We start from the raw sequence: 21637 nt of genomic DNA on the forward strand, positions 1-21637 counted from the left end.
GTATAAAATCAATAGAGTAAAAAGAAAAATAATGATAATGACACGTTTAACTCCACCCAAGTGGCAAATTTTTGAGCGTATATAATTTTCATATTGGCAATATTTATCATATTTCAAAATTTAACCCCCCAAAACAAATTTGTTGACAACATTTTAAAAAGTTTGTTTACATTTTTTATTTTTTTGTGTGTGTGGATAAAAAAGTCTACTCAAATTGAAACATATTGATTTTTCTTTATTGTTTTGTATGATGAGTAAGGTGAGGTAAGTAAGGTGGTACGAAAAGACTATTTGTAGGTGTGTAGCGTACATTTCTATGCATTTAGTTTCAAAGTTGATCCGGCTTGTTTGCTGTAGAGCTGTGACGTCATTAAAGGAACACAACAATTTCATAATGGCGAGTTCCATTAACACAACATGTGAGGCGAGCTCCGAAACAGAGAGCGACCACAGTAAACAGCGATTGCATGCCGCTCGTTTCTGCTTAACGTTAAGCGATTTTGGCCCTTCCTTTAAGTCACTGTGGGTATCATTTTGCTCCTCGTTAGTGTTGGTGCTGCTGAGGGCTTTACTGTTTTGTTGCTCCTGGTTGGCGCTCATTTGGATGCCCACCGTGTGTTGTTTGGCTGGCTAGCTGTGTCATTTGGTTTATTCCTGGCTGGCTTCGCGTTTATCACTCTAGCCGTTGCTGCTTTATGTTGTTGGTTCCAGGTAAGACTGGTTGCTCACCATGTGTCTTTTGATCGTCTTCTCTGGCGTTACCACCGGTTTTGTTGTTTTCCATGGATTGTTTATTCAAGACCAGCCTCTCATGTGTCGCCGTAGCCTTTCTGCTTTTCATTGCTGGTTGCCCGGTTAGCCTGGCTGCTCTCTGTGTGTTATTTGGCCTCACGTTTTTCTGCCGACGCTGTGGCCTACTTTTGTTGATCGGCCCCTGTTGTTGCTTCTCCGTGTGTTTTTTTTCACGTTTTGTTTGCTCACCCCTTTGTTGAACCATTATTGCATCCACCTGTGACACAACTCCCAGGCATCGCTAAAAAAACAACCCAAATTTCGCAGTCATAACCTGTTGGACTAATTAACACGTAGAACAATATGCTAATTGGCTTTATAGGGTGCTGTTGTTTCTCCGATGACGTCACAACTCAAGATATGCAGTCTTCAAAATGCGTTACCTCGAAAAAAAAATTGTAATGTACAAATGCAATATATATAATATTTTTTATGAAAAAGCATGCACTATTTCCTTCTATTTTGCATGTTGGAGAATTTGCAACGGTATCCAATACAAGTATTCTTTTTATTGATACTCATACAACATCAATTGCAGTCAGGTCATCCTGTAAGGCAGGGGTCTCAAACTAATAGGTAGTTTAAGGCTACAACCTTATCGAGAAAGTTAAATGGACAGCGCAACCTAAAATGAGTGTTAAAAATCCCAAGTAAGAATGAAAATTACAGAGACTCAAAGTGACCATAAAACAACATTTATTTATTTTTTTCCCCAAGCCATTTGCCAGATTTGTATTTTTTGGGTACCATTAGCAGCAAGATGTCGGGCAATTATGCCAGCTCCCTATAGGTGAGGCTCATGTGATATAAACTGAATGCCAATCTTTATGATTGTTCATGTATTTTTGGTAATCATTTAAATTGTGTAATATTTGCTTCGTGTAGGTAATTAGAAAAACAAAAGAAATCTAAACTTTTTGTGGAAAACCCGATTTGGCCCAACCTCACCACGACCCTAGCTCCGGCAGCCCCCAGATTAATGGAGTTTGAGAACGATGGAGGCCACTTATTTCTTGTTTATTTTCTTCATGGTGTAATTGTGGTCTGTGCACTCCTTTGAAACGTTGTGTGATGAAGGGCTATACAAAAAAATGTGACTTTATTTGACTTCATGCTGGGTTTTTTAAAATATGTTCTGGTACTGGATTATGTTATCAGTATCAATGACTTCTCAAGACTTAAGAATTGGTCTGGAAAAAGTTGGTATTGGACAGCTCTACTTATTCCATCTGGTACGCTCTAGCAATGCCTCAAACAATCTAGAAAGGGGGTTTTATTAGAATGGAGGCTTGTCACTCAACATCCACTCAAGGACAAAAACAATTATTTCACTTATTGTCAGTCGAGAGTTGTTTTCTCCAAATGAAAATGTTGTTTTGAAGGTACAGAACCATTTGTTCTGTAATTTTTTGTGTGGGTGGTATCGTTGGCTCTCATACTGGCAAAATCGCAAATGGGATGTAATTAATTGATTTATTTTGAAAAGCAATTAAGAAGTCATATCCCTCAAGAAGGGTGACCGACAGCAAGACAAACACATACAATAACAAAGAAAATAAAAGGGAAAAAAAGCAAAAAAACACATGCCAACCCAATTGCCCAAAACCCCAAACAAGTTAGGCACCTCGGCACCTAAGTTGGTCATGCTTTCGTCCCTCCAGATGAAACGGGACACAAGAAAGCGGCCATGTCACTCGGGTCTGGGTAGATAGATAGATAGAATTAAGAAGTGCAATCTGCATCAAGTTCTTTACAAACATTTTTGTGCATGTCATTAAAAAAAATTATAAAATGTGTCACTCTCATTCACTCTTTTTGACTTCTGAAACAATTGTAATAGAAATATCATATTTCTTTTGTGGACTTTTAAAGTTTACATTGTAGCTATTTAATACCAAAAAAACTATACTTTTAGTGCCTAAAATCGATTTAATGTGTTTATCATAATTATAAACTCGAGAAGGGTTCATTGTTTTCAATGATCATAAAATTTCCAAGAAAAAAATATCCGTACGTGATTGATATCAATCAATACAACCCTGATTTTTCCCGGATCGGATCGAGACAAAAAAATTCCCAGTATCGCCCACCCCTACTTTCGAGTCTGCAGGAGTTTATCCGAATTAAATAAAATGCCTTGTAAATTAACTAATTTGTTGTTATGATTATTTTCTTTAGGAAATGCATATTTGATGAACGCTCACGACTCTCGGGTCATGGATCCCTTAAAAGCCAAGGTCATAGGGGCACCACTTCCCGTGGTGTTTTGGGGCAAGTACAGCCTGGCTGCGCCCATCCCTTTCCAGGACTCAAATACAGCACCTTCATCATCTGGTCACCGTTGTTTTACGGTGTACAGCGTCATTTTGCTCTTAAGATATAAGCCAGAATCAGGCAATGACAAGCACCGACGTTTGAGTGATCACATTGTACAATATTTCATCCATCCATCCATCCATTATCTGAACCACTCATCCTCAGTAGGGTCGCGGGGGTTCTGGAGCCCATCCCAGCTTTCTTCGGGCAGTGGGCATGGGACACCCTGAACTGGTTGCCAGCCAGTCACAGGGCACACAGAGACAGACAACTCACTCGCTCATTCACACCTAGGGACAATTGAAACAGGCCAATTAACCTGACATTCATGTTTTTGAGAATGTGGGAGGTAACCGGAGTGCCCGGAGGAAACCCACGCAAGCACCGGGAGAAAATACAAATTCCACACAGAAACATCATGACCACAGAACTGTGCCGCACACACGCAAACCACTGCCCCGCAGTGCTGCCCGGGATGGAAATCAGCACGGAAACAAATGTAATGACCAACAGTCCCCAATGTATCACCACAAGTATCACCATCATCTACATAGAGCTATAACCTGTCCCCAAATTTAAATATATTGGTGCTGTCATATCAGAAGACGGGTCAGAACCAGAAATCATGGCCTTGACCATAACTGCACTTGCCGGACTTAAACACATCTTGAGGGACAAGAACATAGCAATGAGATCAAAGATTTGACCCATGCAAACGCTGGTTCCTCTGCTCTTGCAAGAAAAATAAAAAAAAAATTAAAAAAACGTTTGGCGGCAGCAGTAGCTCAGGAGGTAGAGCACTCGTCTTGGGATCAAGGGATCCCAGTTCGAATCCCGGCTCGTCCGTGTTACATGTCGAAGCGTCCTTGGGTAAGACACTGAACCCCTAATACCCCCAATAAGCAGGTTAGCGTCTTACATGGCTGCAATACAAGGCTGCTATTGGGAAATGCGGAGCACATTGTAAAGCGCTTTGGGAAGTCATTGACTTGAAAAGCGCTATATAAATGCAGATCATTTCAGATCATTTTCTAAACTAAAACTAATTTACTACAAAAACGTTTTTGTTTTTGTTTTTTGTCAAAAAAAATTTCAATTGTGTTTTAAAAACAGAAGAGTGTCTCATTCTTTTACATTATAAATTTAAAGCTTAGAAACATTTTACTGATGCGCAACCTTCTCGCTTTGACAGCAATGCCCCATTTTAGATATGTCCACAGGGAGAGGGGATGCATTTTATGCAGCCCACCTTTAGTCCGATGCTTGTCATAAAACATTGTTAAATGGCAAAACACAACTTTTTTGTTTCTCCTGCAAGCAAAAGTAGTGTCCATCCTTTTACTTGTTTTGTTCACTTTACACGCTATCATTGAACAAAAAAATATCTTGTGGGCCCTAAATATGTCAGTGGGCAGGGGACACCCTGAGCTCGTTGGCAGGCAGGCGCAGTGTAAAATATTTTTTGTCGAAAATATTTTGACGAAAAATAAACTTTGTGGGATGCCGGAGCTCGGGTTGGACTTTGGTTTTGCAACGTATTAAAGGCTTAGGTAATGTCTGTCATTCCTGCACATGTATTGTAAATGAATTTATCATATCCAATAGTTGCAGCAATGAAAAATAAATAAACATCGACCAGAAGTCAAGTGAAAACTGACCCACTTAAAACTTGAATCCTCATTAAAGCATCCGTGCGTAGTACTTGATTGTAATATATTTTTTTAATCATATATAAGTCAAATTACAAATGAACAGGAGGGCGCAAATGTAATATAACGTCGTAAAATAATAAGTAATGAGGAATTCTTACTTGCTGCTCAAACAAAAGTAAAGAGCACACGGTAGTAGTCTCACCAAGAAGCCATGTGTTTACAAAAGTTTGCAAAAAGTTGCTTTGTGCTTCTTCTCAGGGCAACATCTTCTGGTCAAATGATATACTCTCTCCCTTTAAAACTACAATAAACAAGAGATTAAATCTTAGTGAGGGAAAAGAATTAAGGTCAAAAAATCATCAATGATCATTTTACAATCAAATCTTACATCCCTTATTTATATTTCAATTGTGAGCCTTTGAAAAGACCTCCAACCCTCCAGCTAAGGCACACTTTTTATGCCATTGATTACTAGTCCGGCCCTGGTGATAAAGGTTTTTCTACTATGTGTCCCCCAAGATAAATTAGTTTGACATCCCTGTTTAAAACAGACTTCGCAGAGGGTTTCTGTGTGTGGGCGATACTGGGATTTATGGTATCGATAGAGGGTAGTATCGATCAATACCGATCCAATATGAATACTTTTTGCTTAGAAATCTGATGATCATTCAATTACTCAACCCCTCCCTCCTTGTGTATGTTTATAATCACTATAAAAACTATGAACAAATTGTCTGTTCTAATTTAATAAACACAATGCAAACTCTAATAGTATGAACAATATAAATATGAATATGATTATTACAACTGTTTCAGGACAAAAAGAAAAAGCAATTTCACAATACTACAAATGAAACAAAGTCAATATGACTTTGAATGAATATAAATGTCCATTGCACAATATTTTGAAAATGAAGTCACTGCCCAAATAGTGTACACAAAATGACGTAAAAACCTTAAGCAATCTAGAAAATACAGTACTTCTACTACAACAACTGTTTTGGAACAAAAGTCAAGAGAGTCAAATAAAAAGAATATCAGCGATGTTATGAAGATTAATGTAATATATGATAAAATATGTTACATAACAATTTCAACACGTCAATTAAGATACCTTTCATTGCACAACCTTTTGGAAAAAAAAAGTCAGTAGAGCAAATAAAGGGTAAACGATTGGATCCAATTTAAAAGCTATAAGGTATGTAGAATCGTACAATCCCCTAACGACATTATTATTGTCCTAGTAAAAAACAGTGTTGATCCCAAGACAATAGTACTGTTTTGATCCTAACCAATTCCTTGCTCAGTATCGACAATATCGATATTCGATAGATAGTCTTCTTCATTGCAAGAAAGAAAATGATAGGACGCGGTAATCCCATGAGGGCCAGATGATGTGCCCCTTGTAGGCCTTTATCAATTTCATGCAGATTCCCCTCCACCCAGTATATCCGTTTAGGTAGGTCTTCGTAACTATGGCAACCGTTTTTTGTCTGGTCCACGTATCTCCTCTGCGGAGAAATCGATTTTCCAGAGGCTGGTGAGTTGCCGACCCAGCAGTTATATCTCTTTGTGAAACCATCAGCACATTTGCTCTGCCATTTCCAATGAGCGCTGCCCCCTTTTGTGTCGGTGGGGAAAATGATGCGGTGACATCAGTAAGCAAAAGACCTTTTGACAGCTGCCACTTCGCATACGAGGGGGAAGCCGCCAGCCCGAGAGTTAGCATGACAGCGAGTTCAAGGAGCCTCGCGTATCGTATCATTTGACGCGCTCACCTCTGCGGATGGCGCTCCTGACACGGATGCTGTCCGTCGGGACCCTTTGCACACGCTCGGCCTAAAGCGGAATTTATTTTAAAGGACTGTCACTTCATAAAGCGCTGGCTATTATTTCCTAATTTAGAGCCTGACACATTCATACGGCATAGACGGTCAAATGTCAGATCGGAATGATGCGTCACGACTAGCTGAACAATATGGGATTTTATGCGACTTTTTGTAAAGTAATAAACTGTCAGTGAAATGGCAGACAACAGCACTTCCTCGGCATTTTCATCGCTCGGTGTTTTGAACAGAAAACAATAAAATGTGAACAGTGTCAGCTGTTGTTTTTGAGTCTATAACAAATGACCGCACCATGATCGATTGTTTTTAACTAGAAAAATAATCGACATCTGTAAAACTGAAAATATGGCATACATCCTTAAATTCACATTCATTGTCATTTATTCTCCCTTGATTGGCGCCATGGTTTCTTCTTGGTTGACCTGGGTCAGTCATGAAGAAAGGAGCACACACATGAAGCACATTTAATGATTATGACAGTTTTTTGTGATTCACAAGGCCATAGTATCATTATAGACCCCATTCCGTATTTGTAAACGAGTGTAAAGTAGCCAAGCAGCGCATGCATCTTTGAGGCCGAATGGCGGAATTCATGTCAGTTTATACCGGCCAATTGACAGAAAATTATCAGAAAGTGTAGATGGTAAAATCTCAAATAACCACACAGTATGTGCAAGCAGCAATATAGCGATTTATTTTAGCAATCAAAGTCAACAACAAAAAAAGTTTTTGATCGACGCTACACATAGATTGTGTAAGCCACATCGTTAGTGTTGATGGGATCAAAAATGTTAATGATAACGACATTTGATCAATCATCCTTATTATTAACATTATAATATTGTATTATTATTAATTAGATTGCAGATAAAATATGCATTTGTGACAATGTTATAATTATTGTTCTAATGACAGCTAACTTTCAGTCTAAAGTAGACACTAGTAGCAAACACAATTCCCCTACACTTATCCCACTCAGACATGGGGACTTGAGACTTAGTGACTTGGACTCGAGTCGACTCGAGTCGCTGTTTTTATGACTTGTGACTTGACTTGGACTTGGCAATCTAAGACTCGGGACTTGACTTGTGACTTGACTTGCCCAAGAAAAAAATACTTGGGACTTACTTGGGACTTGAAGGTGAAGACTTGAGACTTACTTGAGACTTGCACATGTGTGACTTGGTCCCATGTCTGATCCCACTTACACTGATTAAGGCATTCAAGTTAATCTGAAGCAGATCACCACGATTACTTAGATATAAAATGGACACTATAGGCTACTGTCGTCCTTGATTAATACTTTTTTCATTTAATTTCTGTGCTATGAGGATTTTTATATCAATGTCGTTGTGCCTGTTAAAAATTACAGATTACTGATGGAGCCTCAAGAAATTATTGCTTCATTTATCTGATCATATTGGAATACATTTATTAGGTTTTCAGTACGTTCAATTAAGTCACGAAAATATATGCGTCATATTACAATAGTTCAACATTCCATCAATTTGGCCCTCGGCTTGGAGCAAATTTTTTTATTTGGTGCTCCATCCATTTTACTTTGACATCTGTACTGTGCTGTACATGAATTAATTAATTTAAAAAGTGACTGACCTAATTCCATTTTTTTGGGGCCTATTGCAGGGGACGGCAACCCAAAATGTTAAAAGAGTCATATTGGACAAAAAAAAGGAAAAACAAATTTGTCTAGGGCTGCAAAAATTAGACCGATATTATTTATACTAGCCGACTATACAAAAATGGGCATCCTGTGGAGAATGATGGACAATGTGACCTCTTTGTTGTAGAATAGGGCTCCAAGTTTAGCTTTATTGCAATATTAATTAATTACAGTATGCTTGATTGTTTTTGATAAAATTAAGGAAATGCAGTAAAGACATCCAATTTTTAATTTCATTTTCATTTTGAGAATTTTAAAAAAGAATAAAATGGAACGTATACATTGTGCTCCATATTTGGGCAATAAAATGCAGCATGCATTTATAACAGATAAAATAGAAGCCCTTTGAAAACGTAAAGTAGATAAAATAAAATTACCGTATTGTGAAATTTTTTGTAAAAGTGCCAGGGAGCCACTCTGCACCACTAAAAAGCCACATGCGGCTCCTGAGCCGCTGGTTGCCGACCCCTGGCCTAGTGCGACTTAAAATTGTGAAATTATGTTTGGGAGAAAACATTGCTTTGTATCAACGTAAAAAATTACATTTTCTTCTTAAATTGCAAAGAGAAGAAATGTTGCATGGCTTGACTACGGGTTGTGTGTCACATGCATCTTCAGATCACATTTTAAGAAAGACCACTTTAAAAATGTCCGTGTAAATAAGAAAGCCAACTTGTCTGAGGTTTTAAAGCTTGAGCATTTCTCAATGTCCCACATGAGTGTCTCGCCATTGCGACGCTTAAGTCTGACTTTTGTGATTGCGCAATTCCTTTTCCACCGGTCTCTTTTTCGGATTTAATAGCTTGATATACAATTTACAAATCCTAAGGTAAATAGAAAATGCAATCAGGTTCACTTTGAGGCTGTTTGAATTTAAGAGAATCCACCAGAGGGCTCAAAGTAGGCCGGTGTAAGCACATTTTTGCTAAGGGGAGATTTGCCCCCAGCCCCCTCCTATAATAAGAGAGCTCAACAAAAATATAGCATTTTATTTGCATTTCATTTTCATACATAATTGTTGCCCAAGTAGTGATTTCCCTAATGCACATCAAGTACGCTGCTTTCCTGTTTCATATTCATTAGTTCACACCTGAACAATGAACAACAGACAATGGAAGTATTAGGAGAAGTAAACCCCTTTGGCAAATGAAGATTACATTTTGTGAGTTTGACTGTGTGTCCTTGTTAAATGCTTTGCCTTTTCTAACTTCTCCGATTCCTTTATCCGCAGAATGGCCTGATTTTGTGAAAAGCCACGCCCCTTGGTGGGGCTCGCACGTCATGGACTGGCTCCAATATGGGAAGAACATCCACGTGGTCCATTATGAGACCCTGAAACGAGACCTGTTTTCCCATCTCAAGGGGATGCTTCAGTTCTTGGGCTTGAAGGTTGCCGAAGAGCGTCTGCTCTGCATGGAGGGCCAGAAGGACGGCAACTTCAAGAGGTCGGGCCTTCGCAAACTCAAATATGACCCATACACTCCAGAAATGCGGGCCAACATCAGTCAACTGATCCGACAAGTCGACGCTGCCTTAAGGAAAAGAAACTTGTCTGGGGTTCCCGATGAATACATGCCAAGATAATACATGTGATACCCTCTCTTTTTCTTTTTCACTGAACATTTTTTTTTTTAAAGGACGAATCAATTTGACCCTTATTTGACCTTTTGTTCCCCATCATCCCGTGAGCGTACACAGATAATAACAGCCCGAGGCTGGATTGCACCAACAACGTTAAGCTTTAAAAGCCGATCGATGAGGGTTTAAATTTGAAATTCTCTTGATCCAAACAGCAAAGCAGGAGTCCACACTGTGGTACAAGGGCCAATTGTAGACCCATTCAATAACGCACATTCTTGTTGATGTCTGTCACAATTTCTGCTCTGTTACATGGTCCTGATTGTTAAAATGAATGATTCTGGTAATAGTTTTAAAATGCTCATCTTACTACAGCTTGTTTTGTTTTAGTTTTTAACAAGAAAGATCCTAGTCATTGCAGAGTTGCGGAGTTTGCATGTTCTCCCTGTGCTTGCGTGGGTTTCGTCCGGGCACTCCGGTTTCCTCCCACATTCCAAAAAAATGCTTGTCAGGTTAATTGGCCGGTCCAAATTGTCCCTAGGTGTGAATGAGTGGGCGAATTGTCTGTCCCTGTGTGCCCTGCGATTGGCTGGCAACCAGTTCAGGGTGTCCCCTGCCCACTGCCCGAAGGTGACTGGGATGGGCTCTAGCACCCCCGCGACCCTATTGAGAATTTTACTTAAAGACAGTGTGTATTATTTGACTACTGGATATTGCTGCATTTTGTACAACCGAAAACAAGTGCTCAAAAGCACATGGAATAATACAGACTATGAAGACTCAATTTTGAGAAGACCGCAACATTTTCTTTGGGGGGGGTTAGTCTACCCATAGCATTTTCCTTATCATTTGAATAGATATTTTTAGATAGATATTTTATTTTCTCGGTCAAGCTGTTTGTGTGACTCGTGACATTCTTAGACGCCCTCGAATAAACTCTTCTTTTTTCATATTTTTGGGGTTTGATTTGGCGTTTAAAGGGTATTTGAAACAAACCCCTTTTTTACTTTCACCACCAACACTATCAGAAAACCGCGAGGACCAGCATGAAATCACTCTCGAACCCCTTTCAAACCTCCCTCTTCCCTGCTTCCAAATGTGTTGCAAGTCTTTAAGTAAGTAAAAGTAAGATAACCATTAATTATTACATTACATTTTTTTACTTGTAGGAGGTTCTGAATAATACACATTGTCCCTTTAAATCATAAGATTTTAATTATTTCCATTTCATGCCTTTTACTGCTATGTATATCAAAATACAATTTTACTGTAACTGAGCTGAATGAATGAGTAAATGATATAATTTTGACATGATACTATTCATTGTTTCTTACAGATCATTTTAAATTAAAAGAAAACCATGTTGGTGCAATTGGGCTCTGAAGAGCACTTGTCCTCTTTTGTGCACGTGCCGCCTTGGCATATGCACACGCCTTAACACAAAGAGGCTATGACAGATCTGCCGTGTTTTATCCAAACAATTTAATACCCTTTGGTATGTTGAGCTTCTTTTGTAAAAACAAGATTGAAGATTTCCTGCTGCTCTTTTCGTAACATTTTTAGATGAACTTGTTAAAAAATGTTTTCTGAGGGATGAATGCAATATGCAGGCTGTAACTACCTGACAATGAAATTGTGTGATTCCTTTTTTGTTTTTTGTAAGCTTGTGAAGTTACTCTTTGCAAGAAAAAATCCTGCTGTTTGATGATAAAATCCTCAGTTCAATTTACTGGAGGAGGAACAGAGAGATGAGGATCCATCTTGACAGCGTTTATTTATCTCTGGTGTGCAGTGCACACGTGTCCGCTTTGTGAATATGTTCTCCCCACACTGGATTCAATGCCGAAGCCCAAAAAGCACCTGACAGTGCCACACTCGCCCCAAAGATATCCGAAGATTTACCTTTTAAGTAGGATCAGTTAACTTTTTGGTTTGTTTGTATGGCACGTGACTCAAACGTTATGTACGTATTTTCAGCTCTACAATGTGCACTGGATTATAGGGCGCACCACCCCCACAAAATAGTCTATTGTCATACATTTTTCATGCATAAGTGCACAGGACTGTAAGGCACATGAAATTGAGACTGTAGTGAGAAATACTGTGTTTAAAACGGTTCATAATACACTTATAATACGGCATACAATAGTGCAAGCAATGAATCAGTTATTACTCAAATATGGAATTTTACCATAAAACCTCATGTCAATAAATATCGCTAATCAAAACCGCACAACACTGTTAGCTATGGAATTTGAACTCTGATCACAAGGGTGAAGGCTCTTACACTTTACCACTAGAGCACCAGTGGTACAGATGATCCATGAAACGGCACTAGATATCATCATCACACTATTTTTACGTTGCCAGAAACACAAATTTGCACAGTGCATTCTTATAGGTTAAACAGTCTCATTACTTCTACACCTGTGCGTCGATAACCTCTCGGTTTAATGTTTATTCATACATAAAAGAGGTTGTATGATATTTGCTGAAAGACCGTTTCTGTCTTCGCAACGTTATTGACGCACAGTCGAAGAAGTGGAGAGACTGTCTATCTCAGTGTTTTCCAACCTTTTCTGAGCCAAGGTACTATTTCCGCATTCAAAAATATCGAGGTGCGTCGACGGTTAAAATGTTTAAAAATTATTCAATTTCCATTTTATTTTAAAAACTTAAAGTTACATTTTAAAGGTTTTCTTATAGTTTGTGGTCACCGTGGCTCAGGAAATAATACAGGGGACTCATTGTGGTTAATAATTTAGCTGTAATGTGGGATTTTATTACATCTTTAACCTGTTTTTCAAGTTTTACTATAATATTATTTAGTTTTTTTTCCCAGAAAAGTCAAAAATACATAGAAAGAGCAAAACTAGTTGTCAGTTTTTTTATAAAAATGTAAAATAATAAAATAATAATTGAACATATGTGCAATATTCTTTACTTTATATTTTGTGGGGCAATCTTTAACAGCTTCATTAAAAAACGTTTTTGAATATGTGGCTTTGTAGTACCTCCCGAGTAGGTAATTAGTATATAAGAAGATGAAATACAAAGGTTTAATTCCCGGCTCCTCTGAGTTAAATGTTGAAGTACCCTTGGGTAAGACACTGAAACCCCAAACCCCTAAGCATTAGGAGCCTTGCATGGCTAACACCGCTATCGGTGTGTGAGTATGTATGTGAATGGGGGAGTGTGAAGCAAATTGTAAAGCGCTTTGGGAAGTCTCCAGTGACTTGAAAAGCGCTATATAAATGCAGACTATTTAACATTACCATTGAATGTGTTCCCACTTACTGATATGGATGAGCGTTAGTTACTTTGTTGATCACTGGAAAAAAAAAACAATGGCGTATTTTTTATTTGCAGAGATAAAATTGGACAATTTCCTGCGGCACACTAGGAAGAGTTCTCAAGGCACACTAGTGTGCCCCGGCACACAGGTTGAAAAACACTGGTCTAACTTATCATAATGCACTATGCAAATCAGTGCCTGTTATTGTAAAAATAGTGTGATAATGAGATAAGCTCTAATGCCTTCTAATGTCCTCTGTACTACTAGAGGTCTAGTGGTAAATGTTGGCGCCCTTACAACTACAACCCGGCTTCAAGTCCGGCTGTATAAGTAGTATGTGTTGCCAGTGATGTATATTGATGAATCAGTTATTACTCAAATATGGAATTTTACCATAAAACCTCATGTAGTAACGCACGTCTACAATAACTGTATGCATTCACAATCTTAACCACCGCTTTCTACAGGTTTCAGGGCACACTCACATTTCTGGCCAATTTGGGTTTTTTAGGTGCGCCTCATAGTCTGGAATATACAGTAATTGCTTTTTATTTTGTGACTAAGACACAAAAAATGTTTATTTTAATAGTGTTAAGTTGTGCGTTTCAATTAACACAAGAGTTTTATTTTGATGGACATAAGGCTAATGAAATCAATTGTTAAATTTCAGGTGATAATTTCTGAGTTCCATTTTAAGAATGCGATTATACTGAATATGTTTTTCTAACGTGAGCCGACACATCCAAATATTTGTACTACAATAGACACATTTAATGAAAACTGTGTCTGTTTTTAACACGCTTTGACTAGTTTGGCTTTTGCTGTCTTTGACAAGCAGGAACTTGAGCAAATTTGTTGTATTTGAATGTATGGCAATGGAACAACTGTACTGTGATGAATCCCAATAAATAAGAATGTTGGATAATTCATAAGTGTTCTCTTTAGGTTCCGTTTGCTCTCTATAGTGTAGTTTGAATAATGACCTTTTTTCCTTTAACGGAAAGACCCGTGGGGTCTGTTAATCCACTTTAACCTGTCAAGTTGAAACACAAAATCGAAAGCATGCTTACATCAACATGAGAGTTGGAGTTGAGTTCACCGTTCTTTTCCTAGACTTGAATAATTTATTTGACTGTTTTTCATACTCCAAACGCTCCTTTCTTTTTCATGCACAGTCGACAGTAACAATAAAATAATACAATGATTAGATGCTTTGTGTATGACGGATCAGAAAAGGATCTAAAGACGAGGATGGTAATGCAGTTTTTGGGCCAACCTTTGAATCAAAGCCGCTTTAAACTGCGAGACTGACAAAAACAGCCATAACACAGTTAAGCGAACTGATTGCATACGCGAGGGCATGTTTCTAGCACGATGCTCACATTGCCAGATTTTGATTTCTCCTAAAAGATCATTTTGTTCATTAAGAGCTTTTTTACAAAAAAAAGTTTACTATATGATCAGATAGTTTCTTTTTATTCCAAAATTAAAATGAAAATTTTACAAAGTGATACCTCTATGTAAATGATTAAATTGTTCACATCCTGTTCCTATGTAAAATTTCTCATTACTCGAACAAATTTTCCCGACAACTTAACACCAAATAACGCATTACCAATCGCCCAAAAGCATCCAGATTAATCTTACATAGCCGTACCAAACATCTTACTGGTCACTATAATCACATTCAAATAGTAATTGAGCATAAAGATACAGTAATATGATAAATAAGATGACAATAAAATGACTTAAAAGCCCCATCCTTTGACAAAGAAGCAGGGAAGGTATTGCATACCTTTTTCTAATGGAAGAAAATTCAGCTAATTTTAAGAATTGCTTTATTGTGTTACTATAAAGTACCATAAACTATTTTTCTCCCAAATTATAAGGAAAAACTACGCACATTTGCTTTGAATAAGGGGTAGTTCCGACATAGCGCTTTTCACAGAATGCAACATGTTTGTCCTATGTTAATGACTCCATTGTAGACTGCAAACTCCCATTAGTGGCTATATTTCCTAATTTTAAATATTGGTATTGCTTATTTCTTATATTAATGTATTTCCCTGCAACCCTTGTGAGGATATGTGGGCCAGATGATGGATGGATGAATAGATGGATGGATTATTATTATATTCTTTTATTTGATTTTCAAGTGAAATAAGAAAATTATACCTTTATAAAAGTAACATTATGTAATGTCGTTGATTATTTTGCCCATTTTAGGAAATATTCTAATGAAATAAAAATAGTGTTGAAATTAAATTACAGGAAGTAATGATATATATAATTTGAAAGATTATCTTGCTTATTCAAATAACAATAATTTTTAAAATAAATTGTAAAACCTATGATTTATGCCATATGATGTAAACACCTATTCTCATTTTAACAAATATAATAGGATGATACATGAAGTGCAGGTGGACTTCCAATGGGCGGACTAACAGGTTTTTCAGGGTCGGAAATGTATATAATACACAGGTGTTCACATACTTATTTGCAGCTATATCACACAAATAAATCGTAAAAAAAAATCATGCATTGTGATTTCTGCATTTTTCTTTTTAGTTTGTCTCTCTTTATATGTGGGAGGAAGAGCAAAATAGCAGGGTGTTCAAATTCTTATTTTCTTTACTGTATATACAGTACTGTATATATATATATATATATATATATATATATATATATATAAAGAAAAATAGTGTTACAAGAATACTTCCTTTTGAAATATGTTTATTTTTCACTGCATTTTATAACCTTTTACCTTTAAACTCGCAATGGAAAGCTGAGCGAGAATATTTGTTTGCACGCGATGGTAAATGAAACGATTCCAGGGTGTCCCCTGCCTCTCGCCCGCAAGGTCACACCGAATCCAGAGATACTCCTGCGCCTCCGCAACCTTGTACAGGCTAAGGAAGTAGAAAATGTCACGGACATGATGATGAATTATTATTTTGGTGTCCATTTCTAACCGGTTTTAAAATGTTCCAAATTTGGGGATCTTGTTTTTGCCCAAACCACATCAGATAAGATATGTTCCTTAATTGCAACGATTAAATTCTACTTACAAGCATAGCTTTAAGTGTAAGTCAAACCACAAAACATTTTGATCTTCCAGTGCTTATTAGCAAGCCTCACAGCTTGTCAAAGCAACATTTTCTCTCACCCTTTTGTATGTACGCTGCAGAGGGCATGTGTGAGTTGCAGGTAATTCAAACGTGAGACATTTGCATATAAATGAGACTCACTCCAGCTTTAGATGTCATAGACAAAAAAAAGGATAACAGCAGGGGTCTTAAACTGCGGATGATAGTTTGAGGTTCCTGCTTTAACGAGAAAGTTGAAAGGACAGTACGTATTATTTGACCATTACATGTTTAAGTATTCTGTTCTGCAACCTAAAATGAATTCTAAAATTCACCAGTAAGAATGAAAATTACAGGGACTCAAAGTGAGCACAAAACAACATGTTTCTTTATGGGTTTTTGGGGTTCCCATTAGCAGCAAGATGTCAGACAATTATGTCAGCTCCCTTTAGATGAGGCTCATGTCATATAAAATAATGCTAATATCATAACTTACTAGTATTTTAAAAATGCACATCTTTCTGATTGTCCATGTATTTTTTTGCTAGATATTTAAATCAATAACCTTTTTTTTAACGAGTGGCATTTTTACCTCTAGGAGGCACTGAATAATACACACGGTCCCTTTAAGTATAGTCCAAGCGTATTATTCATTTATTACTAATTGATGAATCTTTTCATGAATTCTTTTTTATCTTATAGATAGATAGATAGATATTTTGTGTAAGATATAAGAAACAATTAATACTTGGAAACAGGAAAACCGATAGGGCCCAACCTCTGCCAGACCCTAGCTGCGACCCCCAGGCTAAACAAATTTGAGGCCCCTTGTCTACAGCATGTGGGGGAGTGGGTCAAGTAAGCGATAAGATGTGTTCACTTCCCCATTACGTTGAGGAAAACAACAAAACCAACAACAACAAGGATAGAACTACCTCGTCTTTGTAGGGGTTGCTTTTAAAAAAACAACCTGTGATAGTCAAACCTGCAAAGTACAAACCTTTATTAATTTAATATATTTAATAATTCATTATCTATTGAAACCAAAGGACAAACCCAATTTACAGGCTCAAGCATTTGTTTAACGCATTCAGTGCCATGACGTATAAATATGTTTTCAGAAGCATTTCAGTTTTGTTTTTTATTTCAAAAAGCTATTATAACCTGTTTGATGCAACCCTTCAGTAAGTATGAAGCCTCTGGGGATGATTTCAGTATAATCACCATTAAATGGCAGGAGTGGCCTGGATCAAATCTTAGTCCACACATTGAGGAAGTCCCCAATTACTAATCTTGCTTCCTGTATCCAGTGTTTAGAGTGTGTAGGCGATCCCTGAGTAGGCGTAATGAAGCAGTGTGGTAAGAGTAGTGAAGATATGGATAAGTGCAGACAGTTAATGCATCAACAGCTTTTTTTGTCTCTAAAAAGAGCGATGACATTTCACGCACAACCGCAGCAACGCGATTGCCATGGTGGCCGAAGTCCTGTGATTGTCTATCTGGAAACATTGAGCGCTGAAAAGTTATTTCATCGTTCATGCGCTGGTTCAAAGTATTGCAATATACAGACGCTCCCCTACTTTGACTTACAAAAAACAATAGATACAATAAAATTTGGGGATGTTGAAAAATATCGCTGTAAGTTAGATTTTGTATTGTGTGCACCTTTTTTCGAGTACAGGACATTACTGTAGTGGTTCTTTCCACCACTACCGGCATGTGGTGGCGCTGTGAGAAGTCACCCAGACTACGCCCAGAAGAATTTGTGTTTAAACATGCTATACTGTAACTCCAGAGCGCTAAGAACTTTGACATTTTTATTGTGCATCCATTCAATATGGTTTGTGTAAAGTGTGAAGAAATGAAAGTGGAATAAGAAAGCTTGATGCTGTTGAGAAAATGGATGGATCGCTTTCTTTCGGCCACTTTTACCATGGAGGAGGAAGTCGCTTAACTGTTGAAGCGCATCTTCTAGAATTAATTTGAACTTAATTTTATTCATCTTTATAGAGCATATTATTTTCTGAAATATTTATCTTTTTAGTACAAAACAATACAGGTTACTTATACAAGCCTTAAACATATAAAATATAGCACTGAAGCAACTTACGAACAAATTCAACTTACGAACGATCGTCTGCTTCGTAAGTAGGGTAATGGTATTTTGCAAGCAAAATGTGTTGGAAAGCATTACTTTAATATTGGAGGTATCACAAAGGCAAAAAGGTGAAAGTTCTGTTTGAAATGCATCCTTTTACAAAAAGCTGTTTTTTTTCAAGACATTTTGCAATGTTCAACTGTTATTTACTAAACATTGGTACAAGCTTGTAAAAGATGAGATTTGAAGCTTTTTTTTTTTCCTATGCCTATACGGCTACAGAATTACATTTTCTGTAGGCCTTTAAAAATAAGTTAAAATGACAAAAATAGGCTCATTTTTGAGGGAAACGTTTTGCATGAAACGAGTGAAAATACACCGCGACGATGTAAAAAGCTCAGCGTTTCGTCTCGGACTATTCCCAAAAACGGCCTTACTCTCGGAGTTGACAGCTCCCACATACATATGGATGCCCCGCGGGTCGTTATCAGATGTCAGCGCTGTAAAGCATGACTTACCAAACTGTAATGTCAGCGTTTATACGGAAGTGCCTGCGTCCGACTTTAAAAACGTTGACATTCTCACGTTGAGCCTGAAAAAGCAAGGTTAAAACGAAAGCGATAGGTATGTCTTAGTGGGGGGAGTGAGCAAGAAGGGGGTTCACCTTGACCTAGGAAGTCAAACAAACAAATGAAAATTCGGGGAGACATAAAAATCGACATATGGTTGGGGTGGGAGGGCAGCTTGAGCACAAGGACACACGGTCTTCGGCTGGATACTGTAATAAATGTCTGAATTTCATTCTTTTAAAAGATATCGAAATAAATTCATACTAATGGAACTGCATCAAAAAATATTACGTGCATGTTTCGAAATTGCCGAACAAATTCCCTGACATTCCGATATTGGTCAACAACAATTTACCTGTAGTCTAAACAAAGCATTTTGATTTTGAACTGATTTGTGGACAATTTTAAATAGAATGTATTTGTTCTAGAGAGAATTGCTTTATATTGTACCTTTGGATGGATGTTAGTTAGAAGTGGAAAAATCTACTGAAGCAAACGTTGGATGGTACTCAGTTTTTAATACACTCTGTTATTCTAAGTGTTATCATTCCGTACCAACTCAAGGCTTTCTACTGCCAGTGGGATGATATTGATTCACTATTGTACCAAACATCAAGAATCGTTGAGTATCTTTTCTTTTTAACTGTTCGGTATTTTTCCTCGAAGTAATTGTTGTTTTTGTTTTATCGATGTTTGCACTTAATTTTTTTTTTAATCAGTCGAGTGAATGGCAGAACACTGCTATTATCATTTTTTTCTTTGAAGTAAATTTAGCCCACTTTTGCTGAAATAGAAACTAAAGTCTACTAATGGTGCCTGAATAACAGGAGCTTCTTTCATTCAATTGTCATGTTATGAGGTTTTTGTATAAAAGAAACGTCTCCTTTGTGCCTATAAAAAAGAAATGTTATGGGCAGAGTTACACGAAAATATTGCTTTATTTATTTGTTCATATTGGAATATATTCGTAAGGTTTTCAGTTGGTTTAATTGGGTTCCCTAGACCAGTGTTTCTCAACTGGTGGGTCGCTGATACGTTTTCAGTGGTGCGCAGGCCTTTTCCATGGTATAACAAATCTAAGAAGAAGAAAACATTGTGCCTCTTATTTGGGGCACACCTCTGCTGAAACAATAGGATTAGTGATAGTTTTAGCAAGCTAACTGCAATTCAATCTATCCAGTAATTCTGTTGTCATTGCATGCACTGTTGTCATAATAGATTAGCTAGCTGTTGATTATTTTTTTCAAAAAGATCAGTGTATTGAATTCAAATTTTCATTAATACAATAAAAGAGAGTCCACTCCTTCAAACTCCTGGGCGTGCACATCTCCGACAACCTCCTCAGGTCTGCCAGGACCAGGGCTGTGGTGAGGAAGGCCCAGCATCGACTCCACTTCCTGAGGGTCCTCAGGAGGAATAAGCTGGACCAGAAGTTGCTGGTATCCTTCTACAAAGCCACAGTGGAAAGTCTTTTGGTATACGTCATCACCGTGGAGTATGTTAGGAGGATGGCTGTGGACAGGAAAAACATACAGATAGTAATCAACACAGCCCAAAAGACCATCGGCCGCTCTCTACCCAGTCTAGAAGATATTGCCGGTTTCTGATACTTTAGCAGAGCCATTAACATTATAAACAACAATTCCCTACCTCTTTGACCCCTTGCCGTCTGGTCAGCGCAAAAGGTCTCTCAAATAAATTGTGAATTTCCCTGCGGGGATGAATAAAGTATGTATCTATCTATCTATCTATCTATCGATCTATCTATCTATCTTATCCACTAGGGGCACCATTTTCCTGTCTTGTGTCTTGGGCAAATACAGCCTGGTTAAACCCATCCCATCCCATATATATATATATATATATATATATATATATATATATACATATATATATATATATATATATATATATATACACCATTTGAATTTTTTTTTTTTTTATTGCGGCTACTTAATAATTTTGCTCTTATTTTGAATGCACTACCCTTCTTCATTACATTATCATTAAAACATAGGCGAGTTGTTTTCTAAGTCCTAACTTGTAAATATTTAATTTTTTTTGTCTACAATTATGATTTTTCTCCTCAAAGTTTTTATATTAGATGTTTTACCTTGGAGTGTCTAATCTTGTTGCATACAGTTTTTCACAACGTTGATATCAGTGACAACAAAGACGATTGTAATTCTAATTCAAAGTCAAAAAGGCTTTTTCTATGCTATTGTTTATATATTGCTTTCTTCCTCTGCCAATCAAGTGATAGATAAGATGTAGCTTATTTTAACAATGAATTTGACCTGTGCCTCACATTTCACAAACCTTACCGCGCCTCTTTGCTGAAATGCTTAAAAACTGTCGTGATTGCTAACTCGAGTCACCTGGAGCAATCACGTGGACGCCCTCTGATTGGCTATTCTCCTATCTTAAGCACGCTACGCCCAGACCTTTTCATCTGAGGATTACGTTTGTACCCTGCATGACTCTCCTGATTACCTGTTCCGTCTTGATCTGTTTACCTGATTCTGCCTGCCTCCGATCCGACCGGCTTCCGTCCCACGCTACGATCTTCTCTCCAGCCCGGGTAAACTTGACCTGCTAGACTTCCGCACTCCGATTGGCTACGTGTTCCGAAGCTACTTTCCCGGCTCCGCTGCTGACGTCCGACAGCCATCGCGTCTCCCGCTAGCCCTGTACGCTTCCCTAAATGAAGAACTGTAACG

At 37.7% G+C, this 21637-nt stretch overlaps 1 protein-coding gene across 1 annotated transcript in view; it reads left to right on the plus strand.

The window, feature by feature from the left end:
- Positions 1-14086, plus strand: part of wscd2 (WSC domain sialate O sulfotransferase 2) — a 158798-nt gene extending 144712 nt beyond the window's left edge. The window contains exon 9 of the mRNA XM_088335866.1: positions 9520-14086. Within this exon, the coding sequence (XP_088191992.1) occupies positions 9520-9872 (353 nt within the window). The 3' untranslated portion in view covers positions 9873-14086. The remainder of the gene's footprint in view (positions 1-9519) is intronic.
- Positions 14087-21637: the final 7551 nt, after the last annotated feature.

Source organism: Urocampus carinirostris, chromosome 5 (assembly GCF_059441175.1).
Source record: "Urocampus carinirostris isolate Australia breed hairy pipefish chromosome 5, RoL_Ucar_1.0, whole genome shotgun sequence".
NCBI classification, from domain to species: Eukaryota; Metazoa; Chordata; class Actinopteri; order Syngnathiformes; family Syngnathidae; genus Urocampus; species Urocampus carinirostris.